General features: G+C 45.7%; 1 protein-coding gene and 1 long non-coding RNA gene across 2 annotated transcripts in view; one reads left to right on the top strand and one right to left on the bottom strand.

The window, feature by feature from the left end:
• Positions 1 to 25,760, top strand: part of LOC144889560 (uncharacterized) — a 452,052-nt gene that overhangs the window by 338,065 nt on the left and 88,227 nt on the right. The window lies entirely within an intron of this gene.
• Positions 233 to 20,316, bottom strand: LOC137411463 (E3 ubiquitin-protein ligase Midline-1-like). The gene is made up of 5 exons (XM_078770247.1): positions 20,215 to 20,316; positions 14,064 to 14,707; positions 12,290 to 12,385; positions 11,460 to 11,693; positions 233 to 290 (listed from the first exon to the last, which is right to left on the bottom strand). The coding sequence occupies exons 2-5, from the start codon at positions 14,532 to 14,534 to the stop codon at positions 264 to 266; spliced, it is 828 nt and encodes a 275-aa protein (XP_078626373.1). The 5' UTR covers positions 14,535 to 14,707; positions 20,215 to 20,316; the 3' UTR covers positions 233 to 263.

Below are 25,760 nucleotides of genomic sequence, written 5' to 3'. Positions count from 1 at the left end.
CCGATTTAGAATAGGTATACCGTATCCCTGCGCATCGTAAGAGGCGACCAAGGGTTGGCGTCAGGAAAGGCATCCGGCCATAAAAACATTGCCTCAAACAGGGAACCATGACTGTCATGGGGCCCGCAAGGCCAACCCCCGCTCTAGCGGGGAAAATGGCCTTTAAAAAAAAACGATCATTCATTCATTCATTCAGAAATATATATATATATATATATATATATATAAAAACAATATTTATAAAAAAGGACACCTCTGTTGTCTTACCTGTGCAGTAAATCTTTGTAACCCTGTAAAGGTAGAAAATAAACAAAGATCAGCATCAGCGATCTGGATCTGTTAATCTGTTTTAATCAAATTTAAATCCTTTCAATACCACAAACATCCGAGTAGTTTTCTTGTGAATGTTTGCATCAAGTGTACTCTGGGGTTTTGACACTTAAACTGCTGAGCCCTTTTTATATGGGTGGGCATGAGCCATGGAACACCAAGGACATGTGAGTTGAACAAAAATGAAAGTTTCTGATTTATTTTCTTGAAGGTATCTGAAACTTTTCAACAAACAGGCTTGCACAGAATGTCCCAAAATTCAAATACCAGAAATAAATGCACTTCAAGTGAAAACTTGAGGTTTCCATTATGGAGAGCAGTCCAATCAATAGACAGTATAATCACCTCAATCACCAAAGGTTTGTTACTTGCGTCTGGTTGTTGCTTTAAAAAAATAATCAAATAATAGCAGGTATATAACTTACACAAATAATAGAAAGTTGGTCTGGTGCAGGGTGATAAGGTAGGTTTGCATGTTGTTGTTTTTCTTCCTGCCCCAGGAGTTGGAGCCAAGGATTGCATGATTGTGCATATTTGCATGGTTGCTTAAGGGGGTAGAACAGTAAGGAGAAAAGCTAAGTTGCTTCGGCTCACTTCCCACAGCCCTCCTGATTTATTTCATAGGTTAATTAAGTGTGTCTGTAAGCGGTAAGACTGGGATGGTAGCACCTGCAATGAACCTTGTAGGGGCTACAGATCCGGTGGAGGGGGGGGGGGGGGAGGGGGGGGTGTGTTATGTTTGTGGGGTAGTAATATGTAGAGTGAGGTAGATTTGTGTAGGTATCATGCTCCGGATGTCGGGCAAGAACCATCACCATGTTATAAGTTCTGTTTAGCCGAATGTCGGAGTAAGGTGAATCTTCGTCCCCGTCAAGAGGCAGCGGGGCATGTTAACTCGCTTGGGGGATAAGGATAAATTATCCCTTGTATGTCTTACGCTATGTGATATATCCTTTTGCTCTTTTGGCACTGCACCATAGACACGAGTGCCCACTCATTGCACTAAATCGTAACCATGAAACCAACCGGAAGCCATATATACAGGACATATACATATACATATATGTCGGGACTCGGCCCGATATGCTCGCATCCTCTCCTTCGCTTATAACTATGGCATCATTCGTTTATCATTTTCAAAACTACTAGTACCCGACTGCAAAGCCGCAATGAGCCGGCGAAGCCAAAGCCTCTTGCCACTATTTTACCCATCACGATGGCATCAGTAGGTTAGGTAGTTGATAGTAGGTCGGTGTTGGTACCGTACCTGGTAAGACTTGGTAAAAGAGAAGAGCAGACAGTCCTCCCCAATACCTACATGCAATAAATGTCACAAGAAGCTGAAGGAAGTAACTATACGATGTGCTAGCTTAAGGCCTATTTAAAGAAATTTTAACTGGGCTTAACATACGTTTTCACAGTGTGTGTGTCGTCTTCTAACTTCAGTCGCTGTCAGGGCTGGTTCTCTCCGGGCACTGCGGCTTCCTCCAGCAGAAGAAGTTAGCTTGCAGTAAGATCAGTGACGACAGATCAGACGATAGCGCCGTTTCAACGGCAATGTGTGACTGTCGTTACTCAAACCGAGCTTTCTTTCTTTATGTAAACCGCTTATACCGTATTTCTGGCCATGAAAAACTATCCCATATGGCCGCGAGATTTCTAAAAAATAATTATTCGTCAATTTTATAATATTTGACGCCGTTTTCAGCGTCCAAAACGCATAATAAGCTTTTTAAAATTATTTTTCAAATGCTCGAATCTCATTGGTTCCGGTGTTTGGTGACTATTTTCGTTGAAGATAACGAGGTTGGTTTTAACGTATTTTAATTACAAATTGGAGGTGCATTAGATTGTGAATCAAACAAAGACGGGTGAAACAAACTCCTATTGAACTTTTCGCAATTGTTTTATGCAAACTTCCGCATCCGGTCGATGGCGGCCTCCATTGCGTGATTTGGTTTTAGAAATATTTTTTCAAATGCTCGAATCTCATTGGCTCCGGTGTTTGGTGACGATTTTCGTTGAAGATAACCAGGCCCGTGCGGGCCGAGGTTGGTCTTAAAGTATTTTAATTAGAAATTAGAGGTGCATAAGATTGTGAATCAAACAAAGATGGGTGAAAGAAACTCCTATTGAACATTTTTCAATTTGTTATGCATACTTCCGCATCCGCAAGATGGCGGCCTCCATTGAGCTTCGGAATTCTCAAGCCAAGGGATACAGCATAATCTGGTTTTCGACATAATACGTTCGCGTTTATTCACAACACCGGCTTCGCCGGCTATAACTCGTAGTAAACTCGTTCACTTGCTGTGATCCCTATGTAATCGTAACTTGCAGGGACTTTAAAATAATTTAACTTCCATAATCAACTTGGGAAGGGAATCCAGATATGGGAATACGACATATGGCATTCACCAGTTAAACTCAGGGTGACCTCTCTCTCTTCGTGACAAAGGGCATTTCTCTTCGATTACTCACAGCGCCCGATAAGTGTGAAGCCCGCTAAGTGTGAAACCGCTCGCTGGGAAAAGGCAATCTATTATTTGTAGGCTCCGTGTTATCTCGAAGCACGACTTTTCTCCAACCTGGATTCACTCAACGTTTGTTGAATTGGGCTCATGGGAAGCCTTCTCCGGGCAAACAGCCGGCTCTTAAACCTCTCAAGGTCGTCAACAGCTCTGACTGCCTTTGTCTTTCTCTTTCCCCTACTCTGCCATCTGGAACTTGAAACATTATATGACTGTGTTATCTGATGTAAAAATTGTGCATATGCATGCACACCACAATTTTGCCTCAGAGCCATTCCCCCCAGTCTTGGGTACTGACCGCTCTGTTCAGAGTTCTCCATGGCCGTGCTAACCTGGTTGCTAAATAAACCCACTTTGTTGTGAATTCAACGTCTGGGCCCCTCGACTCTGACTTCGGCAAGCGGACCGACGGTTTGATCCAGGATTCGCAATCAGGCGCTCACGCACGCACAAACACGCACGCACGCACGCACGCACACACACACACACACACACACACACACACACACACACACACACACACACACACACACACACACACACACACCCCATGTAAAGTTTTGACTTTTTCAACATACAGCTATTTGATCTTCATTTCAACAATATTGCTAGATAAAGGTGATATAATATAACAAATACCATGAAACATTTACATTTGGTAGTCCATTGTATAATTTAAATAAACATAAATGCAAATTTCGCATGTGGAAAAATAAGTACACCCTTGGCTCTTATAGGTGGTATTGCCCCCTTTGGCAGAAACAACCTCAAGTAGGCATTTCTTATTACTGTCTACCAGTCTCTGACATCTACTGGGAGAAATTTTTGCCCACTCCTCCATGCAGAATTCTTTCAGCTGTGCGATGTTTGAGGGGTTTCTTGCATGCACAGCTCGTTTCAAATCCCCCCACAACATCTCGATGGGATTTAGATCCGGGCTTTGAATTGGCCATTCCAGAACCCTCCATTTCTTTCTTTTCAGCCATTCCTTGGTGGATTTACTGGTATGTTTAGGGTCATTGTCATGTGCAAGGTCCACCTTCGGTTGAGCTTCAACTTTCCGACAGATGGCCTCACATTATCCTCAAGCACCCTTTGGTACAATGAAGAATTCATAGTGGATTCTATGATGGTGAGCTGCCCAGGCCCTGATGCAGCAAAGCTGCCCCAAACCATAATATTTCCACAACCATGCTTTACAGTTGGTATCAGGTTCTTGTGGTCAAATGCTGTCTTTGGTTTTTGCCAAACATGTCTTCTGGTACTGTGGCCAAATAGCTCGACCTTTGACTCATCTGCCCCGAGCACATTGTTCCAGAAGCGCTGGTCTTTGCCTAGGTGTTCATCGGCAAACTTTAGTCTTGCCCTGATGTTCTTTCTGGACAGCAAAGGTTTCCTCCTGGCACACCTCCCATGTAGATCAAATTTGTGCAGCCTCTTTCGAATGGTAGACTGGTGCACTTTGACATCAACAAGCAAGCTACCTGTAGGTACCAGCAAGAGCGATGTACAAGAGCCTGTAGCAAGAGCTACCTGTAGGTCCCATGATGACATTGTGGGGTTCTTATAGACTTCTTTCAGCGTCTTGCAATCTGCTCTCAGGCTGAACTTGGTAGGGCGGCCTGGCCTGTACAAGTTGGCAGTTGCTTGGAATCTTCTCCACTTGTAGATGATCTTCCGGACCGTCGAACGATTGATTTCAAATTGTTTGAAGATCTTTTTAAATCCCTTCCCAGACTCGTAGGCATCTACAACCTTCTTTCTGAAGGCCTCAGAGAGCTCTTTTCATCTAGGCATGGTGACCCCGCACACTTCAACAACAAAGAGCAAACCAAACTAAATGTCCGGTTCAAATTAGACAGGTTCCTCCAAGATCCTCTCTAACGATGTTCTAATCATTTGCACCTGAGCTGGTGCAACTGATTCTAATTTTAGGCATTTGAAGTAGTGCTAAATGTAGGGGTGTACTTACTTTTTCCACATGCGAAATTTGCATTTATGTTTATTTAAATTATACAATGGACTACAAAATGTAAATGTTTCATGGTATTTGTTGTATTATATCACCTTTATCTATCTACATGCATATATATATATATATGAAAATAGCCGAAGGTGATCCGTCAAACGTCAAACAAACAAATCAAACAAACAAATCAAATAAAACAAGCAAAGTATATAAAAAGGGGAGCGGTCGACAAGATGGGGAGAGAAGGGGAGGAAGCACACAAACACAACATTTGAGAGCAGGGACATCGGGAGATGTGTGGGAGGGAGAGGGCCTGGGTGGAGGCAGGATAGGTATAAAACGCAAAGGCACCAAGGACTTCCAGGAAAGAAGTCGGCACCTCAAAAAAGTGGATTTGGGGTGAAATTAGCGGGGGTAGAAAAGATCAAGGTTTTGGATTGGGGAAGATAAGAGATGGTGGTGAACAGCCGTTTTAAAGACCTGGAGGGAGGAGTGGGATTGAAGAGAGTGAGGGAGTTTGTTCCAGAGGCGGGAGAAAAGAGGAATGAAGGAGTGAAGGTGAGCAGAGAGTCTTGATTTTGGCAGTTTAACCATAAAAGGGTTGCAGGCAGATCTTGTGTGACCTGTAGGAATATTTGGGGGACAGAGCCCAGAGAGAGCTGGGGATGCAAGGCCGGAGAGGAGTCGGTAGAAGACGGAAAGACCACAAACCTGCCTGCGGTGAGTAAGTGAAAGGCCCTCGGAGATAGCGTCATCGCGGGAGATTCCAATGATTCTGAACGCTTTGGTTTCAACAGCGTGGACGAGCTAGGTGTGAGGCAGGAGCACCAGCCCAGAGTGGAGAGCAGTACTCCATTGAGCTGCGGATGAAAGCCTTGTATGTGGTGAGGAGCTCAGGTGTGCCAAGGAAGGACTTCGCACGACGGAGGATGCCCAGTCGGCGACTGGCTTTGGAGGCCAGCTTGGAAATGTGGTTTTCCCAGGAAAGATCATGGCAGATAGTGAGACCCAAAAGTTTGAGTGACAGAACTTCTTGGAGAGGATTATTCAGATAGTAGATGGGACGGTTGTCCAGTCGCTCTTTTCGGAGAGACATCGTAAGAGAGTGAGATTTTTCAGGATTGAAAGACATGTTCCACTTGTTTGCCCAGTCTGTGATTTTGTCCAGGTCTGCAGAGAGTGAGGAGGCTGCAGACTGCCGATCTGAGGGATGAGGAATGGAGCGGCAGAGAGTGGAGTCAGCAGCAAAGAGATAAAGAGGATTTTCAAGAGAGTCAGAGAGATCATTGATGAAGACCAGAAAAAGCACAGGGCCCAGAACACTGCCTTGGGGAACTCCAGCCTGAACAGGAAGAGGACATGAGAGAAACCCATTCAGGGCCACACATTGACTTTGACTAGAGAGAACGTCCGCCAGCCATGCATGGAGATTTCCATGCATACCAAAGGAGGAGAGTTTGGTGAGCAGAGCGGGGTGCCAGACCGTATCGAAGGCACGTGATATGTCGAGGGAGACAGCTTTAATTTCCTGTTTGGCATTGAGGACCTCCATCCATTGTTGAGACAGCAGAAGCAGCATGTCCAGAGTAGAGTGACCTGGTCTGAAACCAAATTGATGATCAGAGATCAAGCCATTGGAGAAGAGGAAAGATTTCATATCCGAAGCAATGATGGATTCCATGACTTTGCTGATTAATTGGGAGAAGGCTGATTGGTCTGTAGTTGCTAGGATCTGTTTTTGCACCTTTTTTGTGCAAAGCAGTGATTTTGGCTGATTTCCAAGCAGATGGCAGTTGATCTTGAGCAAAAGAGAGGGTGAAGAGAACAGAGAGAGGGAGTGAAAGAGTGGGAGAACAGGATTTTAGGACCCGTGGGCTGATGCCGTCAGGTCCAGTTGCAGAATCAGAGTCGAGGGTTGACAGAAACTTTTCCACCTTGTCAGGAGGAAAGGACACGGAGTCCAGGAGCAGCTGGGTACGACTGGGTACAGAGAGGGATGGGTTTGGGACACAAGATTTAGAAGCAAACACAGAGTTGAGGCATTCAGCTTTTTCACGCGCAGAGTCAGCTGTGCAGCCATTTGAGGAAAGGGAGGGGATGGAGGTGGAGCAAGCATTACACCAAGGTCCCCCGTCGGTAAAGTGATGCGAGTTGACAAAGTGGAAGGCGCAAGGTGGGCATCTTGGATTTTGACGTGGCGACCCAATTTTCAATAGCGTTCTTCCTTATGCCTCGATACACCCACACACCAGATTAGAAGTTGGTACTTCGCTTATTTTTCAAGATATTTCGCTCACAAGGTTCAGACATACATGGCGGCGGCCATCTCGGATTTTGACGTGGCGACCCAATTTTCAATAGCGTTCTTCCTTGTTCCGAGATACACCCACACACCAGATTAGAAGTTGCTATTTCGCTTATTTTTCAAGATATTTCACTCTCAATGTTCAGACACACATGGCGGTAGCCATCTTGGATTTTGACGTGGCAACCCAATTTTCAATAGCGTTCTTCCTTGTGCCTAGATACACCCACACACCAGATTAGAAGTTGGTACTTCACTTATTTTTCAAGATATTCAGCTCACAAGGTTCAGGCATACATGGCGGTGGCCATCTTGGATTTTGAAGTGGGTTGCAGCCACACACCAAATTTGAAAACCATAGTCCCCCTTTCGCTCTGCAGTGCGACGGGGGACATAAACCACCAGAAACAGATTTGACCAGACGCCACCAGGATTTGGAAGTGGAAGACAGATAAGAGAGTTCGGTCTTGAGAACGGTGAGATATTGTTTCCTGGTTCTCCTGAGGGTGGACACACACTTGTTTCGGGCTTTGTGAAAGGAAATGAGATTTCCTTCCGTTGGATTTGCTTTCCAGGAGACGAAGGCAAGTTGTTTCTGGGCAACAGCCTCACCACAAGATTCCGTGTACCATGGACGGGAGGAAGGGTATGACAGCTGAAGACGAGATGGGATAAATCTGTGCATGAGAGAGAGAGCAATTTACTTTGGAAGAATTCCCAGGATGAGTTGATGTCAGAGGTGGTGGAGATGGGAGACCAGTCCAGATGATTGATGGCTGCTTGAAGACCGAGCCAGTTGGCCTGAGTGAAATGCCAGACTCGTCGCCGCTGAGGAGGCTCCCTGAGAATGGTCAGAGAGATGTCCACTTTAACAAGCACATGATCAGATGAGCCGATTGGAGCAGAAGAAGCGCAGCAGACATTTTCAGGGAAGTTAGTCATCACCAAGTCCAGCAGAGAAGATGCTCCGTTGACTGAGATCCGGGTCGGGAAATTGACAGATTGTGTCAGTCCCAGTGAGTCGCAGAAGTCCTTTGCTGAGGAGCCATGGCTGGTGAGAGAGGTACCCACACCCAGCCAACTGGCATGGTGACAATTGAAATCACCACAGATGAGGAAAAGAGAGTTGGGATGAGTAGATAGAAGTTGGTCCATATTATCAGACAACGAGATGTAGATGGAGTCATCACTGTTTGGTGGACGGTGCAACACACATATGAACAAGAAGTGGCAGCGAAGGGGAAGCCGTAGCCAGAGGTATTCCTGGGGGTGAAGTGGAGAGAGGGCAGTGCAGGGCGACTGAGGAAGAGAGTTTTTGATAAAGATAGCAACCCCACCTCCAGGACGAGGCTCAGGTCTATCATACCGGAGGAGGGAGTAACCCGGGAGAGATACTAAGGAATCAGAGACATCATGAAGGAGGAAAGTTTCTGTTAAGCAGATCACGTCTGGTTTGTCAGAAGCAACCTGTATGGAGAGATCAGTTAAGTTTGAAGGAAGGCCCCGGATGTTTGAGGTCCATACCGTTAATGAAGAGGAAGGGGGGGGGCGGCATCGGATACAGAACAGGGGGGGGGGGGGGAGGGATAGGGTAAGATGTGGAAGAGGAAGAAGAGGAGGGGAGAGCTGTTGGAGGTGTGTCAGAGATTTCAGAATAGCTCGGAGAAAGGGAAGGATGGGGCAGACAAAAGGTTTGATGGTGATTGGCACAGTGAGGTGTTATTTGAGGAGGGGGAAGAGTGAGGCAGAAGGTTGGGGGAGATGGAGGTGAGAGTTGGAAGGGGGAAGAAGCGGGGAGGACGCTTTGAGGAGGAGGAGGGGTGAGAGGGCGGGAAATGGAGAAGAAATGAGGGTGGGGTGATTTGAAGGGGAGGGGCGATGGGGGAGTTTATGAGTGGAGGAGTTCGCGGGCGTTTAGGAGGGAAGGGACAAGGGGAGGATTTGAAAGGGATGGGAGATGGGGGAGATTTGGAGAGGAGGGGTGAGGGGGGAGATTTGGAGGGGAGGGGTGAGGGGTGAGTCTTTGAGGGGAGGGGCAAGGGGGGAGATTTGAAAGGGATGGGTGATGGGGAGGATTTGGAGGGGAGGGGCAAGTGGAAATATTTGAAAGGGATGGGTGATGGGGAAGATTTGTAGGGGAGGGGTGATGGGGAAGATTTGGAGGGGAGGGGTGATGGGGAGGATTTGGAGGGGAGGGGTGAGATTGGATAAATGGGTGAGATGGGTTGAAGGTAGAATGGAGGAATTGACAAATATTTATTATAAAGTTACCCTTCTCATCTCCTGTTATGTGTTGTTTTGACCCATAAAACAATACCAAGGGCACATCAGTTTCTTTATTTTCTGCTGCAACACCCTCCGGGTTACCAGTGCACTCGCTGCAGCACCTCAATGTCGACACCGAACAATACAGATCGATGTGATAGTTCGTGTTGAAGTAGTTTCAATGTCAATACACATTGTGATGGTAATTGTTAGACTTCAATCAAAAGTGTCAGTGTAATCGGTATTCAATGACATATTGATCATGTATGGTACATGCACATGCGATAGGAAACTTCAGGTAATGAACATTTTCAGTGGGCAACATTTTTTTTTTTTTTTACATTTGGATAAAAGTAGTAGTTTGGGTTGGGAGATGAGTGGTGCATTGCCTGAAGCATCCAAAAACTCGAAAGGATTTTGATGAAGTGTCGTGAGTTGTTATCTCCATATATGTTTTTCAGAAGGTGGAACGGAGTCCCGCCAGATCTCAAAATATCCACTTTCGTTTCAGCAAGGGACCATGATTCATGGAGAAGTTTGTGAAGTTTTCTTATTCTCAAAGTTTTGTTCCTGGCTCCTTTGAGGATAGTCACCAAGCCTCGGACAGCTTCAAACTGCAGTTAGTTTGTTGTAATATTCCTCGGTATTGTTTTTTAGATCTCTGCAAGGTTCTTTTTATCATTCCTGTGTCTCCAATTATCACTCGTACAATTTCGAAACTCTTCAGCTTCCAGGATCTTTTCACCTCATTTTTGAGGGGTTTGATATTTCGTCATTTTCTTGATTTCTGCATCGATTCGTGTGAAATCGCTGGAGACTGACACCTCAATTAGCAATGCCTTCTTTTCTTTTTTGTCGCTCAGTACCATATCGCAGTCGCAATGTTTTATTTTCCATGCTCACACTTGATGGAATCATTCGGTCATACGTGAGCATGACTTACTCGTTTTCAGTGATTGCTTTTGGTTCATGTTTCCATGAGTTTTCTTGAACTGGGATATTGAGACTTTTGCAGATTTGTCAGTGGATTACTCGACATACTTTATCATGCCTTTGTGTGCACAGCTGCTCTGACATGAGTTTTTTTGACATCTTGATAAGAGATGGCTCATACTTTCTGTTTCTACCTTGCAGAAAGAACATACACTTATCTGATTGACTCAGTCCCGCCATTTTCATAAAACTATTGGTGTAGTATCCTTGCTTTTGGCATTTGCAATGATTCGTTGTTCATCCCAGTTGAGCTGACCTCTTTTTATCCATTCCAAAGAGTTTCTTTATATTCTCCCAATCTGTCCAACACTTTTTTTTTATACGTTCCTGCTGTTTTATCGTTTTCCCAGTTGTCAGTGTATATCTGTTGATATTTCGTTTTATATTTTTCTTTCTTCATTTTTGCAATTGTTGAGGCTGCACTCATTTCAGTTTCTTCAGTGACATTTTCCATTCGCACCTGTCTATGGAAATTATTTGGGAGGGGGATTAGGGATACCTTATCTGCTTTGTTGTCTTCGTGTTTGCTTTGAAAATTTGGATTTGGTAATACGTTTTTACGTCGTCAGCCAATCCTGCAGTTGTCATTTTGTGCAGGATTCGGTTGCGTTGGTGGTTGAGCTCCATCAGGCCGCTACCTCCTTCTCGTCTTGGCAGGTACATTCTTGGGATGCATCGATTTTTGTAAACCATTTTGTGGATGGTGAGGAGTTTTCTTGTGTTGAAATCCAGTTTACTGATTTCCAATTGAGGCCATTTTATTATTCCACAGCTGCCCTAGAATACTATTGCAAGTTGGTTTATGGCTTTAATTTTGTTCTTTGGACATGGGTATGTTTTCAGGATTAGCCTCGACGAAGTGTGTGTGTGTGTGTGTGTGTGTGTGTGTGTGTGTGTGTGTGTGTGTGTGTGTGTGTGTGTGTGTGTGTGTGTGTGTGTGTGTGTGTGTGTCTCTCAAATTAAAACTAAAGGCTCAAAATTGGTTTGCTGAAAAACGGATCAAATCCTGCTGGAATTAAACTGTTAAGCGTTCTCTCCTTTTTCTAATGTTTGTAATAAGCCTCACCTCCAGAAACGAAATAGACGCCAGCTCCCCGAGTGATGCCTTTAGTGTGGATGCTGTTTCACAGAGAGAATCCACCTCCTTTTGCAAGTTCTGCCTCTGGTGTTCCAGATGAGAAAGCTTCCCTCTCTGTCTCTCACTGAGCCAATTCTTCATTAAATTTACTTTTTCATCCACAGCTCGATACATCTCGCTTCTCTCCGCCTCAATCCTTTCCTCGCTCCCTCTTCCTGATAGCTGGGAAAAACAATTTTGTTTAATCAAAGTTTCACTAAAAATTACCAAGGAACATTTGGGAAAAAACTTGTATTGGAAGAAAATAAATGTCTCTAAATTTCTAAAGGGTCATTAAACTGACTGAAGGATCCGTTTTATAAAGAAACATAGAAGTGGACTTTCAGACATTCTCAGCTGGAATGCTGATCAGTTCCACCAAACCACTGGGGGTTTAAACACTTAAAAAGTCCAGATTGGCATGAAAAATAAATTTGGAAATTAATGAATCAGAAAGTGTGGATCTCAATGTGAATTGAAACAAAACAAGAAAACATGAAATCGTCTTCCTGTGTGAACAAACAGTAAGGATTGGGAATCTCTTTTAAACATCTCAATGTGATGTTTCTGTGATCACCTGGAATGTCATTTTCAATCATCTCCACCCACCCTGAATTATCTTCTCATTGTTTGATTGCAATATTTATTCATTTTGACTGTTGATGGTCAATCTCAATCACGTTTCACAACAAATTAATGGAATAAAAACATAATCATAATATTTTCCAGATTGTATTTTAATTTCATGACGATGATAGCCAATCAAAAGTTACTCTTACCTGTGTATCCTTAACTTCCTGCTGCACCTGCTCAATCTGGGACCCAAGTTGCTTTATTGATTCAATCAGGGGAGAATACTTTGCAACCAAAATTCCCTGCACATAATAAAAAAAGCTTCAGTCAACAACAAAATTGTGCAATGAAAGGGTCACAATCAATATAAAATATTTGATTTCAAATCATTTTTTCTTTCTCTCCACAAAAGTTTCAGGTAATAGCACATTGATTGTAGTTGACAAGTTCAATATTGTAAAAAATATTATTTCACTTGACACTGATGCAGGACAAATCAATAATGGGAATACAAATTAAAATGTGAATGCTGGAATGAGTCCGACACGGTGAAAAGGCTACCCTGAATTTACAATGACACGAGTGGGAAATGTTCTCTCTTTGTTGAGCTGTGACGTAACTAAGGATATCATGTGGTTAAGAGAATTTGGGTTTCACTGTTCATGTGTGACCAAGTTTGGAGAAATATGTAAATAAATGTTTCTGCAATGCTCCCTTGTCCATTAACTCAGATCCACAGGACTTGTGATGTTTTCACTTGAATAATACAATATTAGGAGTGTCCTGTCACTCTCGTCACGTGTATACGCCCAGGTAACCTCTCAATGACGACATGACCAAATTAGCCTGAGCGGTATTTGGCAGGTTTTCTTATTCTGAACATAGTCGAAAACCACGTTGGTTAGAAATATTAAAATTACCAGTTATTTAATCCTCCAGGTATACGCAAGCAATCCCAATCATTGTTGCGGTAAAGTCGTCATGAATGGTCATGCATGTGTTCACCCTTTGGGTCACAATAAAAATCACAATCACCCCTCAGCACAAGACATCAGGTGACAGGATATTCTTCACTTCGCTCACCTAAAATGGACAAGGCCCATTTCTCGCACAGGTCATACACACCACAATTCACACTATCCACGTGTCTTAAATACATGCTCGAAGTCCTATAAACGAGATGAACACAAATGTTCAGTCCCAACATTGTAACTACAAATCCCTTCACCATAAACACAACAATATATTTAATTTTAATACCACAACAAACTCTTTTGAAAATGACGAGGGATTTGTAATGGATTAACTTGGTAAAAAAAAACGAGGACGGCACTCGGTCGAGTGCATACCTCCACCAGGCTGAACACTTTATGTTTTGTATCCCACTGATGGGCCGGATCTGGATTCAGACCTGAACCAAAATCTAATCGGCTTGTTCTCGTCACCAAACCAACTCATCCACCAAGTTTATTCATAACTCATCCACAACTTTTTAAAATATGTCATATGTCGCTTTTCGCCCGATCTCTCAATGGTGAAGAATCACTTTTAAAAATGAAATAATTCTGTCTGAATCTCTGTTCAGATCTTCACCCAAATTGAATCGATTGTTCCTTGTCACAAAACCAACCGGTCCACCAAGTTTCGTCCAAACCCGTCAACAACTTTTTGAGATGTCTTGCTAAAAATAGTTTTTGACCCTATCTCCTAATGGTGAAGAATCACTTAAAAAATTATACCAGCCAGAACCGAATCCGGATCTTCATCAAAATCTTATCATTTCATCCTTATCACATACACTACCCCTCTGCCAAATTTCGTCCGAATCCGTCCACAACTTTCTTAGATATCTTGTTTACAAGCACACAGACAAACAAACAAACAAACAAACAAGACAGACAGACAAACAGGGGTGAAAACATAACCTCCATCCACCTTCGGCGGCAGAGGTAATAAACACTTTGTAATGGATTCACATACCTTGAATTCCGCATGAGCCAACTCCACAGGAACAACCTGATGGTCCTTGTGTTTTTCAACCGTGCACATCAGACACACAAGGGTGTCGTCATCCTTGCAGTAGAAGTGGATCGAGGTCCCGTGCTCGGTGCATCTTGGTTCCTCCACATCCACTCCCGGCTCCACCAATCTGTGACCTTTCTGTTTGTGCGGTTTTCCGTGTCTCTCACAGCAAAGGATCTCACACGGTACGCACCGCATGGCTGCCTCTTCATTACAAACCTCACAGTGACTCTCACAACCTCCCACTTTCACTCTACTGCTTTCGGTCACTTCACCACCTTCACCACCCTTTGACTCAGCCTGACTCTCAACCTTCTGGCTACCTTCAACATCTCGCATCTTCATCTGTTCTACCAAGGCTGAAAGGATCACACTCTTTTTGAGTTTCGGTTTTTGAGGAAAAACCTCATGACAATTTGGACTCAGCATCTTCTTCCTTGCTTTCCCAATAATTCTCGAAACAGGAACAACAAAATGAGTGTCCACAGGTCAGTGTAATGGGCTCTTCAAATAGTTGCAAACATACAGCACATGTGAGCTCATTCATAATATCTTTGACGTGAGAAGACGATGCCATTTCGTCCGGAGCAGAGAAATGAAACCTGTTTGTCAGGTAAAGAAAAATTACAAGAGAATAATCACAAAACAAATATTAAACAGTACCCCCAATACCCTTGGAGAACAACCCTCCATGCCCACCGCCCCCATTACAAACACCCCAGTGCTGTCCCTGTGCCTATCCCAAGGTTGGTTTCCACCACTCCTCACACCTCGACCCCGTCAGTGGATACATGTCGATGAACCTGTCCATATAAAACTCAGGTGACATCGATTGTGGAATAATGGGCTAAATGTTATTTTCCTGTGTGTTTGTTCCTTTACTTCAAACACAGATGAATCAAAACAGACGTACACTTGTCTTCTTGTTTTCAGCAACAGATCTCATGAAGTTTTTCAGGACAAGGAAGAGGATGAGGCCTTCTCAATGGAGAGGATTGTAAGTTTGCCAAGTCTTGTTTGAGACAGTGGACCTGAAGTAAGTATTGGTCCTTCAGAGGAATGAAACTGACCATTTACACATTGCATCGATCGCAAACAAAGCAAGAACAACTTTCATAACCCTGAACAGTGCATCAAATGGTTGTGTGGAGTTGTCGAGGATGCAATTTGTTTTCAACCTAAAACAAATGATCAAGGTTATAATTCTGAAGCACCTGTTGAGTTTGAGCCTGAATAAGATCGAGGATGAGATAAACTTCGACAATTCTGAACTTATTATTGGTTTTAGGACAGAGAAATCATTTAAACACAGCTTAGGAAATCATTAATTTACAGACTTTCTCATCAAGGAATTGTTAATACTGCACTCAAAAAATAAGTTGTCCAAAACTGGGTGCCACAGCTGAGTACTGAAGTCATGATTGCGCTCTTCTTCTTAACTGTGAATACGAAATCCAATAATATGTATGCAAACGTTTGGATCCAGTCCACTTTGGGGGTCTAATGGACTGAATTAGTGTCAGGTTATTGAATTATTGTGTCATTGGGACCCTCTTCGCACGCCACCTCCCTCTTTTCCTCTTCGCGTGCCACCTCCCCATTTTCACCTTCGCGCCCCACCTACCCGTTTTCCTGTTCACGCGCCACCTCCCCGTTTTCCTGTTCGCGCGCCACCTCCCCGTTTTCCTGTTCGCGCGCCACCTCCCCGTTTTCCTGTTCGCGCGCCACCTCTCCGTTTTCCTGTTCGCGCGCCACCTCCCCGTTTTCCGGTTCGCGCGCCACCTCCCCGTTTTCTTGTTCGCGCGCCACCTCCCCGTTTTCCTGTTCGCGCGCCACCTCCCCGTTTTCCTGTTTGCGCGCCACCTCCCCGTTTTCTTGTTCGCGCACCACCTCCCCGTTTTCCTGTTCGCGCGCCACCGCCCCGTTTTCCTGTTCGCGCGCCACCTCCCCGTTTTCCTGTCCGTGCACCACCTGCCCGTTTTCCGTTCCGTGCGCGACCTCCCCGTTTTCCTGTCCACGCGCCACCTCCCCGTTTTCCTGTCCGTGCGCCACCTCCCCGTTTTCCTGTTCGCGCGCCACCTCCCTCTTTTCCTCTTCGCGCCACCTCCCTGTTTTCCTCTTTGCGGGCCACCTCCCTGTTTTCCTCTTCGCGCGAACCTCCCTGTTCTCCTCTTCGCGCGAACCTCCCTGTTCTCCTCTTCGCGCGCCACCTACCTGTTCTCCTCTTTGTGTGCCACCTACCTGTTCTCCTCTTCGCGTACCAACTCTGTGTTTTCCTCTTCATAACATAACTGATGTGAGTGTTAAAGTATTTGAAACATCCAATCCAAGGGTCTTTTTGAGTAATTAAATGATCAAATGTAGCAAAAGTACTGGTAAATGTCATACGTAATAGTGTCGAAAAAGGTACAAAATACAAATACAGGGAAAACATTGTCCTGTTTGGTGTTCCTTTTCATGAATCTGCAAATCACAGGTTCAAATCCATGTGAATTGTACATTGTATCTTTGTCGCATTATTTTCCCTTTAAAATTTTCATCATGCCTTTGAACAATCAAATGTGATTTCTGCACAACCTGCTTGACGACCTCCCGACACTTAAAAAACATCAAACTTTTCTCCAAACACAATCCTCGTACAACAAATTAACCTTTTCACTGAACCATCAGACTTAATGTCTTCTTCACCCTCCTTTCTGGTCTTGCACCATCTGCCATCTTTGTGCTTTGTCTCCCTCAGGTTTCAGCAGGGCTCATGCAGTCCGCCATCAACCACTTTCTGGGGAAACTACCTCGATCTGGAATCACTGCTCATGTCCACTCGTTTATTACTCTTTTTCGCTCCTGTGGAATCAACTTCCACATCCTCTTCAATATCATTCTTCCCTCCAGGTCTTCAACACAGCTGGTGGCTTGCGTGCAGCTTGTGGATGGATGCATCATTTTCTGGGTACATGTCTGTGGGGTTGATGCAATGCCCTCCATAACCAATCATCTCTTACTCATTTTGCCGACCTCACAAGGATGACATGAGCTCAAACTCAGGACCCGAAGATCTCAAGGCAGCCATCTTAACCGTTAACCCAACACCAGGCTTTTCGAGACAGCTGCTCACCACCATTTCAGATCATCCTCAATCCAAAAACATGATCTCTTTTACCCACGTTAAACCACCTCAACCCCATTCCCCAAATTGTGCTTTGGGGTCCATCTTGTCCACACCTTGCATTCTCCCTTGCCACTTATCGTTATCCACATCCCTTGTTTATCCGTCTCCCTCTATTTCATTTCGTTTCACATTTGTTTGTCCGTCTCCCTCTATTTCATTTCGTTTCACATTTGTTTGTCCGTCTCCTATAGTTCGTCCCTCGGCCCTGGTTTTGGTGTTTCAACCTCTCATTTTGCTGTCTCTTATTCTGTCGCACCTTCATTCTTCGTTCTGGGGTCTAGCTCTTCCATGAGCCGAGACTTTGCATGAAATAATATTTGTTTTCGTTTTTGGAAGGATGAAACGTTCTCTCTGAGACTGGATGGCTCGGACTGATGTGTTTCTCTCTATGGAATCGGAGGAGCAGTCTCCAGTCTTGGACAAATAAGGGATGTGGGGAGAAATGAGGGGCAGTGGGACGCAAAGGGGTGGATAAGAAGGATACAGAAGCAAACACTCAGGCTGGGGGAAAATGGAAATCACGTTACAAACAACAACCAGCTGCCCATTGGTTACTCGCACAGAGAACACGTGACCAACACAACTACCAGCTGTCCATTGGTTACTCGCACAGAGAGCACATGATCAACACAACTACCAGCTGTACCTTGTTTACCCACACAGGAAGCACGTGACCAACAGAACTACCATCTGTCCATTGGTTACTCGCACAGCGAACATGTGACCAACACACCTACCAGCTGTCCATTTGTTACTCGCACAGAGAACACGTGACCAACACAACTACCAGCTGTCCATTGGTTCTCGCACAGAGAGCACATGACCAACACAACTACCAGCTGTACCTTGTTTACTCACCCAGGAAGCACGTGACCAACACAGCTACCAGCTGTCCATTGGTTACTCGCACAGAGAACACGTGACCAACACAACTACCAGCTGTCCAATGGTTACTCGCACAGAGAACAGGTGACCAACACAGCTACCAGGTGTCCATTGGTTACTCGCACAGAGAACACTTGACCAACAACTACCAGCTGTCCAATGGTTACTCGCACAGAGAACACGTGACCAACACAGCTACCAGGTGTCCATTGGTTACTCGCACAGAGACCACGTGACCAACACAGCTACCAGCGTGTCCATTGGTTACTAGCACAGAGAACACGTGACCAACACAGCTACCAGGTGTCCATTGGTTACAAGCACAGAGAACACGTGACCAACACAGCTACCAGGTGTCCATTGGTTTACTCGCACAGAGAACACGTGACCAACACAACTACCAGCTGTCCATTGGTTACTCGCACAGAGAGCACATGACCAACACACCTACCAGCTGTCCATTGGTTACTCGCACAGAGAGCACGTGACCAACACACCTACCAGCTGTCCATTTGTTACTCGCACAGAGAACACGTGACCAACACAACTACCAGCTGTCCATTGGTTACTCGCACAGAGAGCACATGACCAACACACCTACCAGCTGTCCATTGGTTACTCGCACAGAGAGCACATGACCAACACAGCTACCAGCTGTCCATTGGTTACTCGCACAGAGAGCACATGACCAACACAACTACCAGCTGTACCTTGTTTACTCACCCAGGAAGCACATGACCAACACACCTACCAGCTGTCCATTCGTTACTCGCACATAGAGCACATGACCAACACAACTACCAGCTGTCCAATGGTTACTCGCACAGAGAACAGGTGACCAACACAGCTACCAGCTGTACCTTGTTTACCCACCCAGGAAGCACGTGACCAACACAGCTACCAGCTGTCCAATGGTTAATCGCAAAGAGAACACGTGACCAACACAGCTACCAGCTGTACCTTGTTTACCCACCCAGGAAGCACGTGACCAACACAGCTACCAGCTGTCCATTGGTTACTCGCACAGAGAACACATGACCAACACAGCTACCAGGTGTCCATTGGTTACTCGCACAGAGAGCATGTGACCAACACAGCTACCAGCTGTACCTTGTTTACCCACCCAGGAAGCACGTGACCAACACAACTACCAGCTGTACCTTGTTTACCCTCCCAGGAAGCACGTGACCAACACAGCTACCAGGTGTCCATTGGTTACTCGCACAGAGAACACGTGACCAACACAGCTACCAGGTGTCCATTGGTTACTCGCACAGAGAACACGTGACCAACACAGCTACCAGGTGTCCATTGGTTACTCGCACAGAGAACACGTGACGGGGCCGAACCACAGCGACGGGGCCGAACCACAGCGACGGGGCCGAACCACAGCGACGGGGCCGAACCACAGCGACGGGGCCGAACCACAGCGACGGGGCCGAACCACAGCGACGGGGCCGAACCACAGCGACGGGGCCGAACCACAGCGACGGGGCCTAACCACCGCGACGGGGCCTAACCACCGCGACGGGGCCTAACAACCGCGACGGGGCCTAACAACCGCGACGGGGCCTAACAACCGCGACGGGGCCTAACCACCGCGACGGGGCCTAACAACCGCGACGGGGCCTAACCACCGCGACGGGGCCGAACCACCGCGACGGGGCCGAACCACCGCGACGGGGCCGAACAACCGCGACGGGGCCTAACAACCGCGACGGGGCCTAACAACCGCGACGGGGCCGAACCACCGCGACGGGGCCGAACCACCGCGACGGGGCCTAACCACCGCGACGGGGCCTAACAACCGCGACGGGGCCTAACCACCGCGACGGGGCCTAACCACCGCGACGGGGCCTAACAACCGCGACGGGGCCTAACCACCGCGACGGGGCCTAACCACCGCGACGGGGCCTAACAACCGCGACGGGGCCTAACAACCGCGACGGGGCCCTCTCCTTCATGACGGAAAAACCCAAACACGATCATTGTCCATTTATCACTAATAGTAATAACTTCATTATCACTCGACCCCATGACGAACACACACGTTACCTCTCCTGGTGATGAAGTTTGAGAAACGTACAAACACCGAAACATTTCCCGCGTTTGAACTCAGAGAAGAGCTTCCTCCCGTGACGTCATGAAAAACGCGATGACGTGGCCTCGTAGAACGCGAGTGTCACAGCAAGAACGTCCCTCCTCTTCTTTAACCACCTCAATTATTCCCATGTTATTTGGGTTTGGCCGGGAGAGCTCGGCCGTAATCGTTCACGAACCGGTCGGCCAGGAACTGACGTTCGGCTAAAGGTTTGGAATTTGTAATTTATTCAGGATGCCGGCGATAGCTCGCCTTCGCCGTGGGATCGTTAATGTCCACCATCAAACGACACCAGACGGGACCCCAACACGGAGGTATATAATATGGAGAGCCAATTGGCCACCTCGCAGCATTAGCCGCCGTGAAGCCACCGGAAATAGTCTGGCGGCCATATTGGGAAGCCGATCGTAAGCCTGTCAAAGCAAAGGCGTGGCGCACTGATGATGCAGCTGGAGCGAATTTTAGGACCGCCGACTATTTAATTAATATAGAATACTAATATTTGAACTGATATTCGGGCTCAGAATCCCGTTCTTTAAGGAAATGGTGTTCATTAAGTTTGAAGTTGGTTCTAGACGCATTTTTCCTGGGGAATCCAATGGTTTAGAGCTTGTTTGAAAAAAAAGTGCCCAAAATTACCGCCCGGTGTTCTTTATCGTTCTTCTCATGACCCAATCACCCACTAGTAGGAATAAGAATCCTGACATGTTACACCCCTGTTTAACTCCTGTCTTCACCTTGAACCATTCTGTTGTTTCACCTTGGTCGACGACCGCACATTGAAAGTCTTGGTAAAGGGCTTTTACAAGGTTCACTAATTTTCCAGGTATGCTGTATTTCTTCATTATGACCCAGACTTTCTCTGGGCAAGGAGTCGAAAGCTTTCTAGAAATCTATAAAATTGAGGTACATCGTCGTTTGCCATTCTTTGGCTTGTTCTATAATATTCCTCAATATAAAGATCTGATTTGTTGTCATGTTATATGATGTTACTTAATTCAGTCATTATATTGTAACTAAGATGTGTATGTTTCTATTACCGAGATGTTAGAAACCACGCAGATATAATGATAACCAGAGTTTATTCTACACTGACATGGGTCAGCAACACATCAACAGTGAGTCAGTCACATAAATGACATGAAACGCTGTCATGTAGTTAACCCACACAATTCACAGTTAACCCACAAAACACACCCACACCATGTAGAGATGAGGTCGCTCTTATATTTCAGCTTGCTCTGGTGTTGCCTCACTGGTTGAGCAAACAGGACCAGTTTGCAATATTTTTTCCTGATGCGCTCTTCCTTCATGTCATCATCGAGTGTTCTCACAACATGATGGAAACGTATCTTGCTGTATGATTGTGATACAGAATGTATTAAAGCAAACACATGGTTGCTGTCTGCCTCACAGTCAAACATGTGCCGATCCAAGGAAGCAAATGTAGACCGACCGACCTCAGAAAGGACAGAAGTGGAAATTGCCGCTCTTATCCCACTTTCACGAGGCATTTTGCCATTGCTTACAGCCAGGAGCCTCTTGACACAGCGTTCAGTCGCCTCACAGACACGAACAACACTGTGCGAGGGAACTATGAGGCCACCCCTGTTCTTGGTAACAATCAGGCTGTACATTGGTGTGGTTTGCCATTCTTCGTTGTTACTGGTCAATGCAGAAAGACATTGGCTACACTTCAGAGTCTTCCTCACCATCCTCACCACATAGCCGGCAATATAGCCAACACATGACTCTGTAAAGATGGAAAGTTGCTCAAAATTTGGAATATCCGCATAGTCGTGGTCCTCTTTTGCCGGCGATCTCAACTCCAGGTCGTATCGTCTGGCCACCAACATGTCGTGACTCTCGTCAGGCACAGCCTGCTTTGCAACGCACTTGAAGGAAGCCGCATTCAGGATTCTGGTTGAGTCCTGTGCAGAACAGTTCCCACTTGCAGACTTGATGTCATGTCGCATCAAGAGGCGCTTATATGCGGCAACAAACTGCCGGGCCGTTGGGTTATTCCCACTTCCACATGCAATGCGGACCGCTCCAAAGAAAAGTTCAATGTGGTCTTGGCTCATTTTGTACGTGAGCAGGTATCGCAGGGGAGATGAGGCAGGTTTGACATATGTGAAATACAAAATTGTGACACTCTCTATGCAGATCATGAAACCAATGAAGGGGGTTTTCAAACGCGTATTGGTCATAACTTGACCATTCATGTTTTTGATGTTGGACAAGTAACTGTAGGCAGTATCCAGGAATGGCAGGAAAAGTCCTTCTCGTGATGTCATGAGTGGTGCCTTGTAGTTTCGTGCCAATGGATTGCGAGAATTTAGAATGTCAAACAGTTTGTCCAATGTTTCAATGTATTGGCAGGTAGCCTCACTGCCCTGAAATTCTGATAGTTGCAAAGTGTCCCTGCAAAACCGAATTGCATCTGCCACACTAGTGCTCAATGTCTGAGCGGCTGTGTCCACCTTCATGACATTGCTCTTCCACTCGATGTGTTTCCGGGAGAGCTTATTTCCCAGACGCAAGCCTTCCCTCTTCTGCAGATCAAAGAGTGCCTGGATGTATTTCCACGCGATGACTTTTTTGTTGCCATCCTCCATCATTTTCATGGATCCAAGACAGTTTCTTGCAAGTTTAAGCATGTGACATGCATCGAGTACAACACAAATTTTCTTTTCGGGATTTGCTGGGTGGGGAAATGTTGGTTTCACATTCTGCGGCGTGATGTCGGCACCTAGCTCACGTAACATTGTCAAATGAGCGGACGGTCCATCGCAAGTTAAGGAAACCACCTCTGCACCGATATCATGCAATTTTAGTAGACATTGTGTCACCAAATTCGCCTGTTCCTTCCCCGACAATCCATTTATCATAAAGTATGCTACAGGCACTTTCCAACTGTCATTCAGCTTCCATTCCCCGATTCCGATTCCCCGATCGACGTGGGAGCCCCAGCTCCTTCACTAGCAGACAAGACAGCCGGCTTAACGTTCGCCAGGATGATCAGTCGCCCTGCCCGTGAAATACCAGGATCGGGATTCGTACCAGGACCCTGAACAACGTCCTGCCCTACCTACTGCTACTGCGAAGTGGGAAGGCAATGGCAAACCACCTAGTGCTGTAATTTATACAACCCTCATTTGCAGTTATTGGCACCAGATAGCTAAGGAAAAATAACAACTATTGAACAATAAACTTCCAATTTAGTTGCATGTTCGAGTCCGGTGTATTGTATTACTTGCCCTGATGGATGTGGACGAATGTCACAATCGGCTTCCCAATATGGCCGCCAAGCAACTTCCGCTAGCTTCAGCCGACAGCCGTCATTGGCTCTCCAGTTTATTATATACCTCCGTGGACCCCAAGTCTCACAGCAGCTCACGTGGTTATTTTAATAACATCGGGATTCTCAACATGTTTTTCACCTTTAGTTTATTTTCTTGTGAAAGAAAAACCGAATGAGGGAACATCCTGCGGGGGTTTAAAACCTTAAATGTGATGATAACGTTTATTTTAAACCCGTTATCTCTGATTATTTTATAGTCGTATTTATGTGCGATAACGATAGTCGTATTTATTTTAGTCGTATATATTTATTTGCGACGAAAACGTCTTCTTCATCTTCAAAAAAAATTAACACCCTCTTAAATACGTTTCGACTGCTGAGACCCCTCAGACCTTTGACGACCCTTTAATTCCCCCAAGACCCTCAAGACCACCAAGAAGCCTGCATACCCAAAATACCCTTAAAAACACAAAACGACCCTGAAGACCCCGAAGACCCAAAACACCCCAAAGTCCCAAAATACCCTTAAACCCAGAAGCTCAAAAAGACCCTGAAGCCCCAAAATACCCTTGAAGGCACTGCGGCTCAAAAATACCATGAAGACCCCCAAAGACCCAAAAGATCCAAAACACCCCAAAGACCCAAAACACCCCGAATACCCAAAGACCATTAAAGACCCAAAGGAAACAAAAAACCCTTAAGACCCAAAATTCCCTTAAGACACCGAAGACCCAAAGGACCCCGAAGACCGAAAAGACACCAAAGACCCAAAATACTCTGTTGACTGTTGAAGCCACAAAAGATAATGAAGACCTAGAGGACCCCAAGGACCGAGAAGACCCCAAGGACCCAAAAGACCCCAAGGACTTTTAAGACCCAAATTACCCCAAAGACTGAAAAGACCCAAAAGCCCCCAAGGATCCAAAAGACCCAAACAACCCCAAGGACCCAAATGACAAAGAGGATCCAAAATACCCCAATGACTCAGAAGACCCCAAGGAGTCTGAAGACCCAAAATACCCCAAAGATTGAAAAGACCCCATGGACCCCAAAGACCCAAAAGCCCCCAAGGATCCAAAAGACCCAAACAACGCCAAGGACCCAAATGAAAAAGAGGACCCAAAATACCCCAATGACTCAGAAGACCCCAAGGAGTCTGAAGACCCAAAATACCCGAAGACCCAATGGACCCCAAATACCCAAAATTTTGGTAAGACCCAAAGACCTCAGGGACTCAGAAGATCCCGAAGACCAAAGAGACCCTAAACATCCGAAATACCCGAAGACCCAAAATACCCAGTGGACTGTTGAAGACACAAAAGACCATGAAGACCCAGAAGTCCCCAAAGCCCCAAAAGACAGAAAAGTCATTGAAAACCCAATTGACCCCAAACACTCAAAATACCATGAAGACGCAAAAGACCCCAAAGACCCTTAAATACCCAGAAAACCCAAAAGACCATGAAAACTAAAAAATCTCAAAGACTCTTAAAGACCCAGAAGACCGAAAAGACCCCAAAGACCAAAAATACCCAAAAACCAAAAGACCCCAAAGACCCCCAAAAAATCGAAATACCTGGACGACCAAAAAGTCCCTGAAAACACAAAATACCCCAAATACCCTTCACGACCCCACGACCATACAATCAAAAACACAAAAAAGACCCTTAAAGACCTTTAGGACCCAAACACCCAAATTACCCCAAAGACCCAAAATACCGAGATGACTGAAAAGACCTGAGGACCCCAAAGTCAGAGGACCCAAAGGACCCAACTTATCCCAAAGACCCAGATGACCCAAAAGAAGAGTAATTATGTCTCTCACATTGGAATTGCAGACGGTGGCTTGAAAAGCGAGCCTCAAGGTCGGTGTGTGGAAGCGTTCAAAAAAAAAAATCACAATAAATACAGGGCGGAGGGAGGTGGCATTCGCTGAACGTGACGTGCATCGTGCGCAGAGTAAAACGAGTGTTCATTTACATCTGCAGGATATGTCTCATAAATCAAGATGTTATAAGCACACCTGACACGGGGCCCAGACTTCGGCATGCTCACGCTGCTGCACAGTCAAAAACTGTTCCGACCCGTCATTTTTGACGGGATTTATACTCGGACTTAATGACTTTCCGAAGAATCCCCAAATGAACTGAGCACAAACGTCACAAACAACAATGCAGCTTTAAGTTGACTAAGTTG

The sequence above is a fragment of the Myxine glutinosa genome, chromosome 1 (genome assembly GCF_964187855.1).
Source record: "Myxine glutinosa chromosome 1, kmMyxGlut1.1, whole genome shotgun sequence".
Lineage (NCBI taxonomy): Eukaryota > Metazoa > Chordata > Myxini > Myxiniformes > Myxinidae > Myxine > Myxine glutinosa.
This window is presented reverse-complemented; position numbering and strand designations above follow the sequence as displayed.